Source organism: Prionailurus bengalensis, chromosome A2 (genome assembly GCF_016509475.1).
Source record: "Prionailurus bengalensis isolate Pbe53 chromosome A2, Fcat_Pben_1.1_paternal_pri, whole genome shotgun sequence".
Taxonomy (NCBI): Eukaryota; Metazoa; Chordata; class Mammalia; order Carnivora; family Felidae; genus Prionailurus; species Prionailurus bengalensis.
In genome coordinates, this window is record NC_057348.1 from 438788 (window position 1) to 453952 (window position 15165).

Sequence of the window (15165 nt, forward strand, 5' to 3'; positions counted from 1 at the left end):
GGAAGGGCAGGCCCGTCCTAGATGCCGGGAGAGCCGGTGACGGGGTCCCCGACCCGGCTCGGGTCCCTCCAGCCCGCCCTGACGGAGGTCTAAAGCCCTCCCCTCCCCCTCGGATGCTCCCAGTCCCTCCCGCGCCCTCGGCGTCCTGTGCGCTCGGAGCCGCGGCGCGCACTTTGCCCACCGTCCCTAAGCAGGGGGCGGGGCCTCCCGCGAAGCTGTTCCCCTTCCCTTTTATTATTTATTATCATTTAAAGGGGCCGTGACCTGAAAATTTCTGGCCACTCTCTCCCCCTCCCCAACACTCCTGGGCTGGCGGTGCGTCCTCGGACCGAGCGCGGGGGTCGAGGGGGCGTCCGGGAAGGGGGAGGGGGCCTCACGAGACCCCTCCCCGCGTCCCGGGCCGCAGCGCTGAATCACCGGCGAGGTATTTGCATCTGAGAGCGATTTGTCACCCGGTGATTTGTCTGCGGGGCGGTGAGCGCGCCGGCGGGGGGAGGGGAGGGGCGGGGGAGGCCGCGCGCGGGGAGACTCTTACCAATCGGGTCGGATGGGGGTGTAGACGCGGACTCGGCGGGCGGCTCGGTGAGTCGGCGCGCGGCACAAACCCGGCGGCGGCCGGGAGCCAGCAGCGCGCAGCTCGCGGCCCGGGCCGGAGGCCAGGCGCGGCCGGGGCAGGGCCGGACGCCAGGCGCAGGGCATGCGCCCCCCGAGCGGGCCCTGCGCGGTGAGGCGGGGGGGAGGCTGGCCTTTTAAGTTGCGGGTTCCGGTCCCGGGTGGGCGCAGTGCGCCCGGGAAGCCAGTGAGGGGGGTCTCCAAAGTTGGGCAGGCACAAGGGTGGGGGCCCAGGACCGGGAAGGCGACTCCGGTGGGTCCGAGTTGGGGTGGTTTTCTCCGCGACCCCCCTCGGAGACCTCACCCCCTACCACATTGCGCTAGGGCCGTCGGGGGTCCCGAGTGAGCGCCGCCCCCCACCCCCCAGCGGAAGGAAATGGTCTCTAGGCGCGCGCGGGGGGCTGCGCTCCGGGTTCTTATCTCTTTTTTTTTTTTTCTCCCCGGAATCGGGTGCTTTATTCCCGACCCCCGAGCGGAGTGGGAACGCCGGGTGGGGAAGGCAGTTCCCTAGCGACCCTCGCCAGCTTGGAGGGCTTACTTATAAAGTGTCGGCTCCGGAGCTGAAAGGGACCCCTGGAGGAGGACCCCCCCCCTCCCATGCCCGCGCCCGGGCGTGGGTTCGGCCGGGCAGCCAGCGCTCTGGCGGGGATCCCCGGGAAAAGCCCCCCCGCCTCGGTCAGTGCCCCCCAGACACAAAAGCGGGCGCAGGAAGCGCGGGGAGCGCGCGTTTGTCAACTCCAACGTTCGGCGTCCGACCCCAGGCGGCGGATTTGTCAATAATCTTCCGTTTTTAGTCGCCCGGGCCGGAGGGGTTGCCCCCCCCCCCCCATGCAAATCGGTCGCTTTCCAAGAAGCCTTTGAAATCCGGACTGGGGTTTTTGTCGTCTTATTTCTTCTCTTTCTTCGGTTTTTCTTTTCTCACTTCCTCCGGGCCGCCCCACTCCCGACTCTCCTAGCCCCCTCCCCAGCTTTCTGCCCCACCCCACCCCCTCTTCCTTTCGTGGAGTGAGGGGCCCCTTTCGCCACCCGCGGGCCCCAGCCTTGCACAACTCTTTAAATAACCGTGTTTTGCAAGGCCCCGGCCCAAGCGGGTGACCTCTCTCTCCGGGAGGCATTGGGGGGAGGGTGTGGCCCAGGATCCCTCTGGCCCCCTAGTCAGGTTCCAGCGACCACCCAGCACACCCCCACCCCTGCCTGGTCCTTGCCTGGGAATGCCTCTCCCTTAGGGTTGTCATAAAGTGGGGGGTAGGGGCCGAGGACAAAGGGCTCTTGGGGGAGGGGTCTGGAGGGGGTGGGCGTCGCCAGCTTAGGGTTAATGGCGGCCATGGGGGCCCCAGGCAAGGCCCAGGGGAGCTCTGGGGTTCCCACCTGCCCCCTCCACCAACCCCAACGTGGAGGCCTGCCCTGCTCCCCTCCCCCACTGGGCGACCCGGAAGGGTCATTAAACCCAGCAGGCCCGGGGGTGGGAGGCTGGGGGGGGGAGTGGCTTCCTCTGGCCTCTTCCTTCTGCCCCCCAAAGAGGAGGGGGGGTGTTGCCTGGAGCGTTTCCGTAGGGAGGGGGGGCTTGTCTTGAAGTTGTCAAATGTGGGGGAGGGGTAGTGGACCAGACTAGACACTGGGCGTGAAATGTCCCCTCAGCACTTCTTAGGGCTGGTGGGGGGGTGACCACCAGTCCTGGGAGGGGTGGAGAGTGGGGGGCTGGGTGCTCTTTCGCTGCCCCTAAGGACACTGTACTGGTCACCCTCTCGCACTGTGGCCTCTGAGAGGGTCTTTGTGCCCTGAGACCCCGTCCCTACTGGATACCAAGGTCCTTTGGGGACATGACCCTCTCCCATTTCCCACAGGGGTCACCCACCGCCCCCCCTCCCCCCCCCACTGCCCTTTCACCCATCCAGATGGAAGCAGCAGGGGGTCTGGGGAGAAAGCAGAGGGCCACTGGGTCCCTGTGGCTCTGCAGGGCCCCTCCCCTGACTGGGTGTGTTGAGGGGGGGTCTATACTGCGAGACTCCCCTGAGTGGCGTCAGGCTCGGATTAGCAGGTCACTATGGGAGTTGGGAAGGTGGCCAGCCTGGGGAATGGGTGTGAGCTAGCTAGCGACCAGGAGCCTCTGCCCTCCGGCCCCTCCTGTGTGTGGGTCCCTGTCTGCCCCCGGAGTGGCTTGGGGGTTCATTTGCTGGGTTAGGGGCAGTCTCCTGTCCCCTCCCCCCCATCTCCCGTCCCCCTTCCCCATGATGTGCCGTCTGTGTTGTCACTACTGGGCCTGTTGGCTTCTGCCCGGTTTGTTTTACTGGCGGTCTGGGCGGGTGGGGGTGTGGCCTGGGCTTGGGGTGGGGGGGAGCTGGGGTGGGACCTGCGTCCTTCTGTTTGGTGAGGCCTAGCAATGCCAGGTTCCGGGTGTCCCTGCCTGAGACCTTGGCAATTAGGGTTGGTGGTGGTTTGAGGAGACCCCAGGCTGGGGCGCAGCTCCTTGCCTTCTGGGGGCGTTGGCCCCATTTGGGGTCCCAAAGGGCAGGAGGACTCCCCTGCAGAGATCACGTGGGGTGGTGAGGGAGGCTCTGATGTCACTCAGATCCTGGTTCAAATCCCAGCCTTGCCGGGAACGTGCTGTGTGTCCTCCAACAGGGCATCTCCTGGCCTCAGTTTTTCTCATCCGTAACATGGGGACCATCCAGCGCCTCCTTCCCTAACACGACATGGTGCCTGCCGTGTGCCTGCCTTTACCGTCACACACTTGCTTCGTCCCTGCTTGAGCACAGAGGTGGGCGCTGTCAGGACACCATCTTGCAGATGGGGAAACTGAGGCCTAGAGAGGTCAAGGCTGAGGAATGGGATGGGAGCGTGAGTGAGGAGGGTGATCGCAGGACCGGTATACAGGAAGCCCTCGGTCTGGGCCAGCCACAGTCTTGGTTGGCCTGAGTAGAGGGGGGGTGGCGCCGGGAGCCATCTGGACGGGGCTGCACCAGCAGGGGTCCAAGCAGCACCTGGAGCTCAGAACCAGAACCCGGAACCCATCTGGACTCTGGTGCCTGGTAGCTGGCTGTGGCCAATCGGAGGCCGGGAATGCCTCGTCCCCCTGCTGTGTTTATGAAGCAATAATCCAAGGTCTTCCCCAGGAGGTGGGGTCCGGAACTGCATGTTTCTTTGTGGCCCAGACTGGTGGGGGCCACCTTCAGACCCTCAGGAGTTCAGTGCAGGGTGACCCCACTTCCCAGCCTCCCGGAGGGCAGACGGGGGGGGGGCGGATGGGGAGAGCACCTTCTACCACCTCCAGGGAGGCCTCCAGGTCTGCACCCCGATGGGAATGGTTGGGAGAGATTTTCCCAGAGGCCTTTGCGGTCTGACCTCAATCGGGAGGATGGGGCCGAGGAGCCCTGGAGTGTGGTCTGACGGTCTCTCCTGCTGCCCCCAGGTCTCTGCACACCCGTGAATGAGCCAGACACCAGCCGCCGTTGCCCGGTGCCTGGCGTGAGAAGGAGGCACCGCTGGCATGCCCTCAGCCTGAGCACGGCGGCCCCCGCCCCCGCCCCCGCCCCCCGCCACCCTGCACTGTCCCGGCTCCCCTGAGGCCCCCACACTGCAGTGCGGCCAGGCCCCCTCCCCGCAGGGGCCGCCCCTGCCGCCCACGTCTGGTGCCCGGGGCGGCCCGGCCCGCAGGGCCATGAAGCTGCAGGCGGTGATGGAGACACTCCTGCAGCGGCAGCAGCGGGCACGCCAGGAGCTGGAGGCCCGGCAGCCCCCACCGCCCCTGCCGCCCGAGCTGCCTGCCGGCCCCCCGGCCCGGGCCAGGGCTGCCCCGGACGAGGACAGAGAGCCAGAGAAGTCCCGGATGCAGCGGGCCCAGATGGCCGCGCTGGCCGCCATGCGGGCCGCTGCTGCGGGCCTCGGACACCCGCCCAGCCCCGGCGGCTCTGAGGACGGGCCCCCCGGCCTGGAGGACGAGGACACGGCCCGGGAAGGGGCGCCAGGCTCACCTGCAGCCCCGGGCCGAGGCCGGGAGGCACCAGGACGTGCCGAAGGTGATGAGCACTTGGAGGACGCGGGCTCCGACGGCGACCTGTGAGTCGGGGGTCTGCGGGCTAGCCGCGAGCAAGCGGTGGGTGAGCGTTCGATGCGTACCAGGCGGCTCTGGGCCCTGGGGACACAGCTGTGCGGGCAGGACCAGACGCTGTCCTGGCGACTGCTGAGATCCGTGCTGTCCCTTAGAACCTTCTGGAGGACGGTGGACACGTACCAACCAGGATAGGAGCCACCGTTCAAATTGCGGGGGCCCTGAGTTTGTAGCTTTATGCCATCTTGATCTAAGGGCGCTGACCACGTGTGGCCAGGAGCCCCGTGCCCGGCGAGGCCACAGCAGGTTCAGTGGCCCCGGGGGGGAACCTGCACAGAACGGGTGCTGGCTGGCCCGCTGGTGCGTTCCGCCTGGATCGCGCGCAGGCCCCGAGCTGAGTGCTGGCAGGGCCCCGGCGGGACCCTTCTGGGAATACATTGAACGAGCAGAGAAACAGGGTGATTGTGGGCTGTGATAAGCAGTGCCGAGAAGACGAAGAAGGATGGGGGTGGGGAGAGGTGTCTGGGGCTGGGAACAGCATGCCTGGCAGAAGGAACAGCCTGAGCAAAGGCCCTGCGGCAGGAACTGGCTGGGCGATCCTCCAGGCCTGCCAAGGAAGCCTGTGCAGCGAGTGCAGGAGGGGTTAGCAGGTGGGGCTCTGTGCCGACGGGAAACAAGACAGCGTAGACTATGGCCCACGCCCCTCCTAGCACCTGCAATGGGGTGGCGGCCGCTCTTCTGTGCAGAGAGAGGGAAATCGAGGCTCTGGCGAGGAGCAGACCCTGCCCTGGGGCTGCAGTGAGCTGGCGCCATCTCCCCTGACCTGTGCCCTCTGCCTGCCCCAGGAAGCCAAAGTGGGAGGAGGAGGAGGAGGAGGAGGAGGAGCTGGAGGAAGAGCTGGACGAGGAGGAGGACGAGGAGGAGGAGGAAGAGGAGGAGGACGAGGACGAGGAGGCGGAGGACGAGGACGAGGAGGGGCTGGGGCCCCCGGGCTCTTCCGGCCTGGGTCCCGCGGCTCTCATCCCCCGCAGGGCCCCGCCGTGCCAGGCTTTCCGGGGTGACGGCGGGCCCCGGGTGCTGGGCAGCCAGGAGCGCCCAGGGGCCGGCCTGGCCCACGCTGGAGGGGCCGCCCACGTGGCGCCCCAGCTGCAGCCGCCGGACCACGGGGACTGGACGTACGAGGAGCAGTTCAAGCAGGTGGGCCGCGCGTCGTGACGGGGGCCTCGGGGCGGGCGGCACCCAGCTGCACGCTGGGAGCCCTGCAGAACGCCCGGCCGAGACGGGGGCCCGTGGGTGGGACCGGCCGGCCGTGGAATGCGCGGATGTGGGGGAGGGAGCAAAGCCCGGAGAGAGAAGCGTGGGGGGCTGCTCGGGCACGGAGTGTGTACCAGGAGGACCCGCAGAGAGACAGCAAGGAAAGGGGCCCAGGCAGAGGCCACGCGACCCGACCGGGCTCGGCCTGGGTTGTGCGTTCGGGGTGAGGCCCAGCGGGTGGACGTGTGGGCAGAGAGGTGGGGGCTGGGGCATACGGGCCGGAGGCCTTGCCGGTCAGCGTGGAGTCTGGCGTGTCGAGGCCACAGCCGTTGGTTGAGCCGGGGGTGGCGGCCACGTCGCTGTGGACTGCAGAGCGGCTCCCTGGGGCTACAGAGGGGCGGGGAGGAAGCAGGGCCGTCCTGGTGCCTTCCCTGCGGGCGGCAGGGGCAGAGGAAGTGGCCGGGCGGGGGACCCTTTGAAGTTGGGCCGAGCTGGGCTGGGCAGATGGAAACCAGATGGCGTCCGGCCGGGCTCACATTCCAGCCCGTGGCCAGCTGGGCCCTGCCCCGACCTCCAGGAGTGGCCGGCGGGGGACCCGGCGTTCCCCGGCCCAGGGCCTGAGCCTCGAAGGGCTCCCCTGGACAGGCCAGCGTGTGAGAGCTGGGAGGTGGCTACGAGTGGCCTCCCAGAATTGGCTGTGGGCCCCTCTTGGCGGAGCTCTGGAGGAATGGACCAGGAACTGGCCTCCGGGGACGAGGGCATGGGCTCCAGCCTCTCTTGGGGAAGAGCGGTGTGCATCCTGCAGTCCTCCGAGACCTGCCTCAGGCAGAGACAGGACCCGTAAAGTGGAGGACCTGAGATCGGACACGTGCTGAGGGGGACAGGCCAGGAGCTATGAGGAGGGGAGGGGTGTAGAGGGGGGACGGTGCCCCCCACACCCCCTTCCTGCTGGAGGCTCCACCCCTGCGTGTGGACGCGAGCCTGCTCCCTGCCTCAGTGTCTCTCCCCTTCAGAAGGAGACACCAGCGGGCTGGGTTCCTGCCTGTCCCATTTTGCAGATGGGAAAACTGAGCCACAGTGTTGCTCTTAACGTCCTCTGGGTCCAAAATAACACAAATGGGCACAGCGTGGGCAAGTTATATTTATTCGTTCACGCAATATTTACAGAGAGCTCCAGGCTCGGGGGCTGGAGAGCTGGATAGATGCACCCAGCATTATAGGGTCATGGCCAGGCCCGAAGGGAGACTCAAGGCCACACAGTCCTTGTGAGGTCAGAGCTTGACGGGACCCCTAACCTCCCACCCCTGCTCAGTGGCCTCAGCCCCTGGGGTTCAACACTGACTGGAGGCAGGTCACAGGCTCAGACCCCAAAGCCCCCGGGCGTGTCAGGAACAAAGGGCCACGGTAGCCACCCGCACTTGTCTGGAACACGATGGTGATATTTCAGGGATGCCCCGGGGTGGGGAAACCGAAGCCAGAGGGGGTCAGGGAACCCCAAGCCACGTGCGTGTGGCCCCGCAGGAGACGGAATCAGGTCCCCGGGCAATGGGGCTGCGGGAGGTGCGGGCCGGGGGGAGGGGAGGGCCTCTCTGCAGCACGGGGACTCGTTCCCGCCCAGCCGCGGCAGGTCCAGCTGGCCGAGCACCTGTGTCGCCGGTGTCGGCACTGTCCTGGGCCATGTTGACTCTGGCGCCTGCCCCACAGCCTTCCTGGCACGTGGCAGCCGGGCCGGCCGGCCGCCCACTTGGCACTGTCTCTGCCTCTTCCTCCCCAGTCTTGGCAGGGCCTGGGCCGACTTCCCCTACGAACCCTCGACAGCCGTGAAGTTCCGGGTGGCTGCAGGTCCCGGGGCGGCCAGGGCGGGGAGGGACCCGGAGCAGCAGGCTCGTGGCCACGGAACCTTCCCTTGAATCACTGGGGGCTCCCCGCTGTAGGGCCCTGGGAACACGCGCGGACGGGGCCCACACGCCTGGAGTCCATGGCCAGGATCGGGCAGCTGCAGCAGCCACTAGGATCTTAGGCTCCTGGCATCACACGTGGCATCCTGGTGGCTTCCTGTCCCCAACACAGTGTGCCTGGGCTCTAGAAAGTGGCATTGCAGGATTTTAAACCAGACTTTTTTTTTTTTTTAACCCTGCCCCCCCCTCCAGCAGACTTTTAACCTCAGCTCTTTGGCTGCTTAAGGATCGGGATCCCTGGTCTCAGCTCCTCAAACGTGGGGACTGTTTTCAACAGCTTTATTGATATCAAGTCTCATAGCACGTGATTCACCCAAAGTGTGCGACTCAGTGGCTCCTAGCGTCTTCACGGAGTTATGCGTCCATCACCCGTCTATTTTAGAACATTCTGGTCACCTCAAAAATGAACTTTTGTAAATGCATCTTTTAGCTCTTACGCCCCCACCCCCTCTCTCAGCCCCTCCCCCACCAGCCCCCTTCCTGTGCCTGGATGAGCCTGTTCTGGACGTTTCACACACGCGCGCCCACACCCCATGGGGACTCTCGCGTCTGGTTCCGTCTCTGAGCGTCGTGTGTTCAGGGTCCGACCGCGGGGCGGCGGGTGTGCGCGCCTCACTTCTGCTGCGGCCCAGAGACGTGCGCGTGCGTGGTGGATGCACCTGAGGGGCGTGTACGCGCACGGCGGGCACGTGCAACTGTGGATGTGCGCGTGCGCGGTAGACATGGTCCCCTGTGGACGTGCGCGTGCACAGTGGACACACCGGAGTGGCGTGCGCCGTGGATGCGTTCGTCTGCAGATGTGCGCGTGCACGGTGGACGCGGGCGTCTGTGGGTGTGCGCGTGCGCAGTGGGTGCACCGTGTGTCTGCCCTCACCTGTGGATGGCGTTGCTCACACCTTGGGCTTTGGTGAGTCGTGCTGCCGTGAGCACGTGTGCGCGTTTTGTGTGGATGTGTGTTTTCAGCCCTCGTGGGCACAACCCCAGGAGTGGGATCGCTGGGTCAGGCGGTAACTCTGACCTTTCGAGGACCCGTTGACCGCTTCCCCCGCGGCGGCACCACCGTTTCCCTCCCCATGGCCGCACGAGGCTCTGGCCTCCCCACGTCCTCCCCAGCACTTGTGATCACCAGCGATTACGGCTTTGGCGCCCAAGTCAAGGTGGGGTGAGGTCTCACTGTGGTTTGGGTTGGTGTTAAACGTAGGGGTGTCCTCCCCCCTCTTTTCGAGGTGATGTCCTTCCGCTGCCTACCCTGTACACGTAGGGTGACAGCTCCGGCTGGCACGTCACCTAACCGTGCGGGAAGCTGATGGGCCTCTCGCCGGGGTCCCCTGCACACACAGTGGATCCTGCCGGGGAGGGCACTTGAGTGCTGGACCTGTTTTTCTGACGGAGATTGGCGTGGGGTGGCTGGGTCGACCGCCCAGTGACACGGATGAGGTGTCTGCGCTGGGACCCGACTCCAGGGTGCGCTGGAGAAGTGGACACACGGGCGGGGGGCGAGCCCTACCTCGGCTTTGGGGCTCTGGGGACCCCTGGGCCTCTGTCCCCTTTGTCTGCAGTGGAGGCGACGGGTCCAGGGCTTCACATCAGGTGTCAGGACCTGGGGCCTGGACACACACGGGCACTTAGGTGGGAAGGGCCACCTGCTGCCTCAGGCTCCAGGCCCCAGGGGCCTCTGTGTCCTCTCTGGGGACCCTGCCCAGGCCTCCTGGGATCCATTTTATGCCTGTGGGTGTCCTGCTTCCCTACAGCAGGCCCGGCCCAACGCACAGTGAGGCTGGGGTCACATTTCATTTTTTTTCTGGCCCTTTCGTCTCGCTTAGGTTTTTTTTTTTTGGTTTTTGTTTTTTCCTGGTTACAGAAGATACACGGCTGCTTTTTTAACTCCATTTTCGATTCCACAACTAACACTGGGTACCATTCTCGTGGAAGGAGAAAGGGAATTTGCTGGCCTTCCTTTGGCCAGTCATGTCCAGAAACGTGTCCTGTAAGGTGTCAAAGTGCCATGTCTCGGGCTGCCAGGCTGGCCGCTGCTCCTGTCCTCACTCAGTGTCTCCGTGGATCCGAGCGCTCCCCGTCGCTGGCTTCTCCTTAGCTACTGTGGTTTCCTCGTGGGGCTGACGACAACAGTGTCTGTTTCCCTGTTTGCCTGCTGTAAATGATGCTGCCATGAACATCTTTGGCCCTGGGCAACATAGGGTGGGGGTGGGGATTTGGGGAGGAGCTGACAGATTTTCTTTGTCTTGCCTGGGAGCCCCCAAGGCTGCAGGGAGCCCTTAGGGATTGGGGCTGGGCCAGGGGGAAGGTTGAGGAGAAGGTTGCCCAGACGCTCTGGGGCTGGGGCTTTGCGGGATACGTAAGAGTTTGCTAGATGGAGAGAGAAGGGTAGAGTGTGCGTCTGGGAACCGTGTGGCTGGAACATCCAGTAGGAGGGTGGGGGTGAGCAGACATTAGGGCAGACGAAAGGCGGGCTCTAGGGGAGCCTTGGCAGGGTCTGGAGTGGGGCAAGTGAGCGAGATGGGTGGACCCCTCTGGGCCTGTGGTCCGGACAGGACTGGAAGAGGCTCAGTCTGCTGGGCCAGGGGCGCAGGATGAAAATGTTTCTGGTGGAAGAGGGTGTCCTGAACAGAGGGCACAGTCTGGGCAAAGGTTTAGAGGTCAGACAGTAGGTCCTGAACCTGGCGACATCCGTCTGCCGTGCTTGGAACAGAGTGGGCAGCAGGCCAGGCCCTGTGTGTCCTGGGGCCCGTCTCTGATGCCCAGCCTCTTCCTGTGACGCCAGGAGCCCGGGGCCGTGTGCTTGGGGGCGGGGAGGGTGTTGAGAAGCCCCTGGGAACTTGGCCCACCCCGCCTGGGGCAGCGCCTGCCTCATCAAAGCCGCTGTGGCTGCTGGCACGGAGCCAGCGGGCCGTGGCGGGCATGGGGAGGGTGCCCGCCCGCCAGCCCCTGGCACTGTGCCCCTGCCCGTGCCAGCCCTGGGAACCGCACTGACTCAGCGGAAGAACCTTATCTGGCCCCTGCGCCGCCACCAGCCACCCAGTCACCGCCGTGGGGTCACGGCCGCCGGGGCCTGGCCCCACGCCCACCACCCGTTCCCCACCCTAGTGGCCGCTGCCAAGCTCCCGGCCCGCCCCACGCTTTCTAATAACACACGCAGCCACTGCAGGGAGTGGTGCCCAGCGGGCAGTGTCCACGTTCTGTGTCCGGCTAGGGGATGGGCACGGGTGAGCCACACAGGGTGCAGCCCTCAGACGTGGGGGTGTGTGGGGGGGCAGGTGCGGGGTCCCCGGGACCTGGGGGACGGGGGGGCAGTCTCCAAAGGCCCTGTGTTTGCTGGCATCTGTGTTCACCGGAGCGGGGGGTCTGGGGGCATCCTGGGGCCCTCCGGGTGTTTGTAACCCACGCGTGTGCTGATGCTGAGGCTTTCCTGGGTGTTCATCTGAACGTCCTGGAGCCATGTGAACTCCCCTGCAGCGTCTTTTATGCGTATCTGTCGCCTCGGAGGTGTGTTTGTGCGTCCCCTCGCCTGCTGTGATTGTGCACACATGCACGGGCACTGCGTGACGGGTCCCTCCCCTTCGTGGACGTGTTGGTGTGTGTCCTGCGGTCTGGACGTGCTTGTGGAAGGCCGGGCCCGTGTGTTTCAGAGTGTGGGGAGCCCAGTGCATTGCATGTCCCCTGGGTCCCTGTGTGATGGGCTGACCGTCCCCCGTGGCTGTGTGCAAATACAGGGAGCTGGAGGCCCGCGTGCCTGTGAGCCTGGTGTGTCCACGCCCCTCCCTCCCCCCCCCCCCCCCCCCCCCCGCGACGAGCTCACCTTGGCCCTGAAGCGTGAGGTCGAGGTGCGACCCATTAACCATTATCCAGAAAGTCACATTGTCCAGGTCAGTCACCGCTTCAACTGGCCCTGGGGTCAGCTCAACCTCCGAACCTGCCTGCCCCCTGCTGATGCTCCCCAGGGAGCCCTGAGGTGTGAACAGGGCCTGGGGGCAGGTTGCGGGGATGGGGGGGGGGCTGCCAAGTTCAATTCCTTCTTCAGCTCTGTGGGATCTTGGGCAGGGACAAGCTCTCCCTGACCCAGATGTGTCGTGGGGGGGGGGGGGGCTGCTGGGTGGGGCTCTGCCCTCTCCATGCCTTAGTTTCCCTGTCTGCGTCGTAAACCCCCTGTCCCTAAGTTTCCAGATCCCGGGGCCGGCATCGCCCCTGGGGACGTGGAGGGGCGTCTCCCTGGCTGTTTGCAGCCGCCCTGTGACCCCATTTACAGACGCTGTCGCCCTGCTGGGTCAGGGGAGCGGCTGGGGGTGCAGGCTGGTGGGTGGGCACGCGCAGAGGGCGGGGCACGGACCGCCCCTTCTCCGCTGGCCAGGCTGCACGCGGCTGAGGACAATTGGGGGGGTCACGGGGTTAAACGGTAACCAGTCTGCCTATTGAAGGCCCCAGCACGGGACGCGGCCTTGCCCCGCTGGCAGGGGTCTTGTGGGGTATGTGTGGGGGGGGGCACAGAGCCAGCACCACCCACCACCCCCTCCAGACCAGGCCCGGCACCTCAGGGCCACACTCTGGTCCTCCCTGACAAGGAAAGGGGACAAACAGAAACATTCCAGGAAGAAACGCGCTGTGCGCTGATGGTAGTCAGTCCCCCGGACTCCACGTCTGCCGGGACGCCAGGACGTGGGTTTGGGAACGGTCTCCTCGGGTGTCGTTAGTTGAGATGAGCCTGTGCTGGAGTGGGGTGGGCCCTGAGTCCGATGACCCGTGTCCCTGTAAGAAGAGAGCCTTGCAGGCGGACCTCAGGCAGCCGCGGGAGGCCTGGCCTTCTGTGGACCCTCCGTGGGGATTGGTTGGGGGCGGGGTCGCGGCCGGGGTTCAGGCAGGAAGTGCCAGGCTGTGCCCCCGCGAGTGTGCCTGCCTGAGCCTGGTCCTTCCACGAGAGCGTGGGGTGTCTGCTGTGAACCAGCCTGCGTCCTGGGCCCTGGGGACGCATCCGTGGACAAAGCAGGCAGAGGAGGCCGTCCCGCGGCGTGGGGGTGTGGGGCCCAGTGGGCTGGGCTGGCACCGTGGCAAGGGCGGGCTGTCTGGGGCCATTATCTTCGAGAGAGTGAGGGCGTGTCTTGTTTGTGTGTCTGGCTGGAAGGGAGTGTCTGTGCCTGTGCCAGGGACCACGTTGGGGTGGCGTGGCCTGCCAACCCATGGGGAAGGCCGTGGGTCTGTGTGCGCCCTTGGCCGTGTACGGGGGCTGTGGGTGTGTCTGGGCAGGGTGGTGGGTCTTGGGGTTCCTCTCCAGGTGCGGTGGCCCCTGGGGGTGGGTCTCACATCTGCCCAGGCTGGCGTGGTGGGGGGTGGCCTTGGGCCCTAGTTCCTGGTCCAGCTGTGTCCCTGTCTGCTTCGTGAGGGGTCTCTGAGGGTCCCCCCCATCCCGGTGGCACCTGCCCAGCCCCCCCGGCCTCAGGGGCTCCCCGTGGCAGGCCAGGTGGGGGCTGCTAACTTTCCTAGTGTTTTTCATCGCCCCCACTTTGTGGCCAGATGCACAGATGTTTCCCCAGGATTCGGGCTGGCTGGAACCAGTGTGGCCTGCCAGGGTCACCTGGCTTCCTGCTGGGGGAGCTGGGCCTGGAGCCGGGTCCCTGGTTGCTCTGCCTCCCCCGGCCCAGACTCCCCCCCACCCCCCCAACCATGCTTTCTCCTCAGCTGCCACTTTCCCAGGTGGCCCCTGCCCATGGTGGCCTGGGGACAGTCTACGCGCTCGCTGACTGGGTGCCGGATTCTGGGAAGGACAGCGGGGCTTGAGGTCTCTTATCTCTCTCTGGCCCCCGCCACCGGCCCATTGCTGTCTGTGCCCCCCCTGCGAGCCTCAGTTTCCCTGTCTGTGAACCGGGCAGCGTTAGAGTGAGTGCTGGTTGTTGCTGTAGTTAATTAGCACTCGGGTGTCCTGGCAGAGGAGTGGTGGGGCGGGGCGGGCGCCAGCCGCGTGCTGCCTGGGGCTGCCCCTCCGTGTCCGTGTCCGGCTCCTCTTGTCCCTAGGACGGTGGCCCACGCGGAGGTGGGATGCCCAGGAGGTAAGCTCTGGTGGTCCCGCTCAGCCGCTGGCCTCCCCGGGGCAGACCCAATCCTTCCTTGTGTCTTCCATTCGGGTTCTGGCAGAGGCTCCTGTGGGTGTGCCCAGCGGGGCCCCCGGGGCCCCTTCCTCTCGACTCCTGGGCAGAGGGAGGGAGGCGGGGGGCAGCCCCCTGGCTCTCTGCACTGGGCGCAGGCTGGCCGGCGATGGCAGGACGGGGACAGCACAGCCAGGGCAGGGACATCTTTCTGAGCCTTCCCAGCCACCAGGAAATTCCCTTTCAGAGAAAACCCCATGATGGGACTTTTAGTTCCCGGGTGCCGGGCCCTGGCCACAGCATTGGACCCCTGGCCGCTCGGAGCCCGGAGCCAGGTGGGAGCTGCGAGGCTGTTTGGTGACCCCTGAGCGAAATGCCCCAAGGCCGAGTGCGACATTGGATATCTAACTGCTTGGGGTTGAGGGGAGAAGATTCAGGATTCTTGGCTTTCTGACCTGAAGCGTTTGCCCGGAGTGCCAGGTGCTTTAGGGCAGGGTCTCTCCCCAGCCCTGCGAGGCTCCACACGGCCTGGGGCGCCCGAGGGCCGGGTCCTGGGTTCCGTGCTGCCCTGCAGGTTTCTCTCAGCCCCCCTGCTTCCTGGTCCGAGGTGGGCTCCCCTCGGCCGGTGGGTGAGGGGCCCCCACAGGGACTGGAGGCCGGCGGATTTGCCTTCCATTTGCATGCTGCGTGGGGCGAGGAATTGCCGCTGAATTGTTCCTCAGCCGCCCTCCATCGAGGGTGCGTTCTCAGGGCTGGACCTGCGGGTATGCCCCCGTGGGCCTCAGTCTCCCCAGCTTTGGCATGGTGCTGGCGGGCGATCGGCTTGTCTGGCCATCGAGGGGGTTCCTCCCCCGACCCCCACCCCCAGCTGCGTCCCGGCCCCCCTGGTCCCCACCTCGATGCCGCAGGCGCCCCTGCCCACTTCACTGAGGCCCCGGGGTGGCCCCGGCCGTGCAGAAGGCCGACCGGGAGAGGACAGCAGTGTGGTGTCGGGGCACATGCCCGGCCCGCACAATCTGGAAATCCAGAAAGAAGTGCCCCTAAGCTTCAGCTCCACGTTAAGCCTTATGACTCGTTTCTGGAGCTTTTTATTAATATCTGTCATGGGTGGGGTGCCGTCTTTTCAGAGAGGGGCACATGGCCGGCCGGGGGTGCGAGGCCGAGCGGACAGATGTTTGTGCCCTGCCCAGAATCACTTCCT

The 15165-nt window shown here is 66.0% G+C and overlaps 1 protein-coding gene across 5 annotated transcripts in view; it reads left to right on the plus strand.

Moving 5' to 3' along the window:
• Positions 1-238: 238 nt before the first annotated feature.
• The window catches only part of ARID3A (AT-rich interaction domain 3A), a 32042-nt gene continuing 17115 nt past the window's right edge, over positions 239-15165 (plus strand). The window contains exons 1-3 of one of the 5 annotated variants that reach the window (XM_043586009.1): positions 239-424; positions 4022-4668; positions 5506-5857. In XM_043586009.1, coding sequence (XP_043441944.1) covers positions 4271-4668; positions 5506-5857 — 750 coding nt within the window. In that variant the 5' untranslated portion in view covers positions 239-424; positions 4022-4270. Of the gene's footprint in view, positions 425-495; positions 583-638; positions 725-2999; positions 3371-3408; positions 3896-4021; positions 4669-5505; positions 5858-15165 lie in introns of those variants that run through there. The other 4 variants (XM_043586010.1, XM_043586008.1, XM_043586011.1 and 1 more) reach the window with 4 other exon arrangements.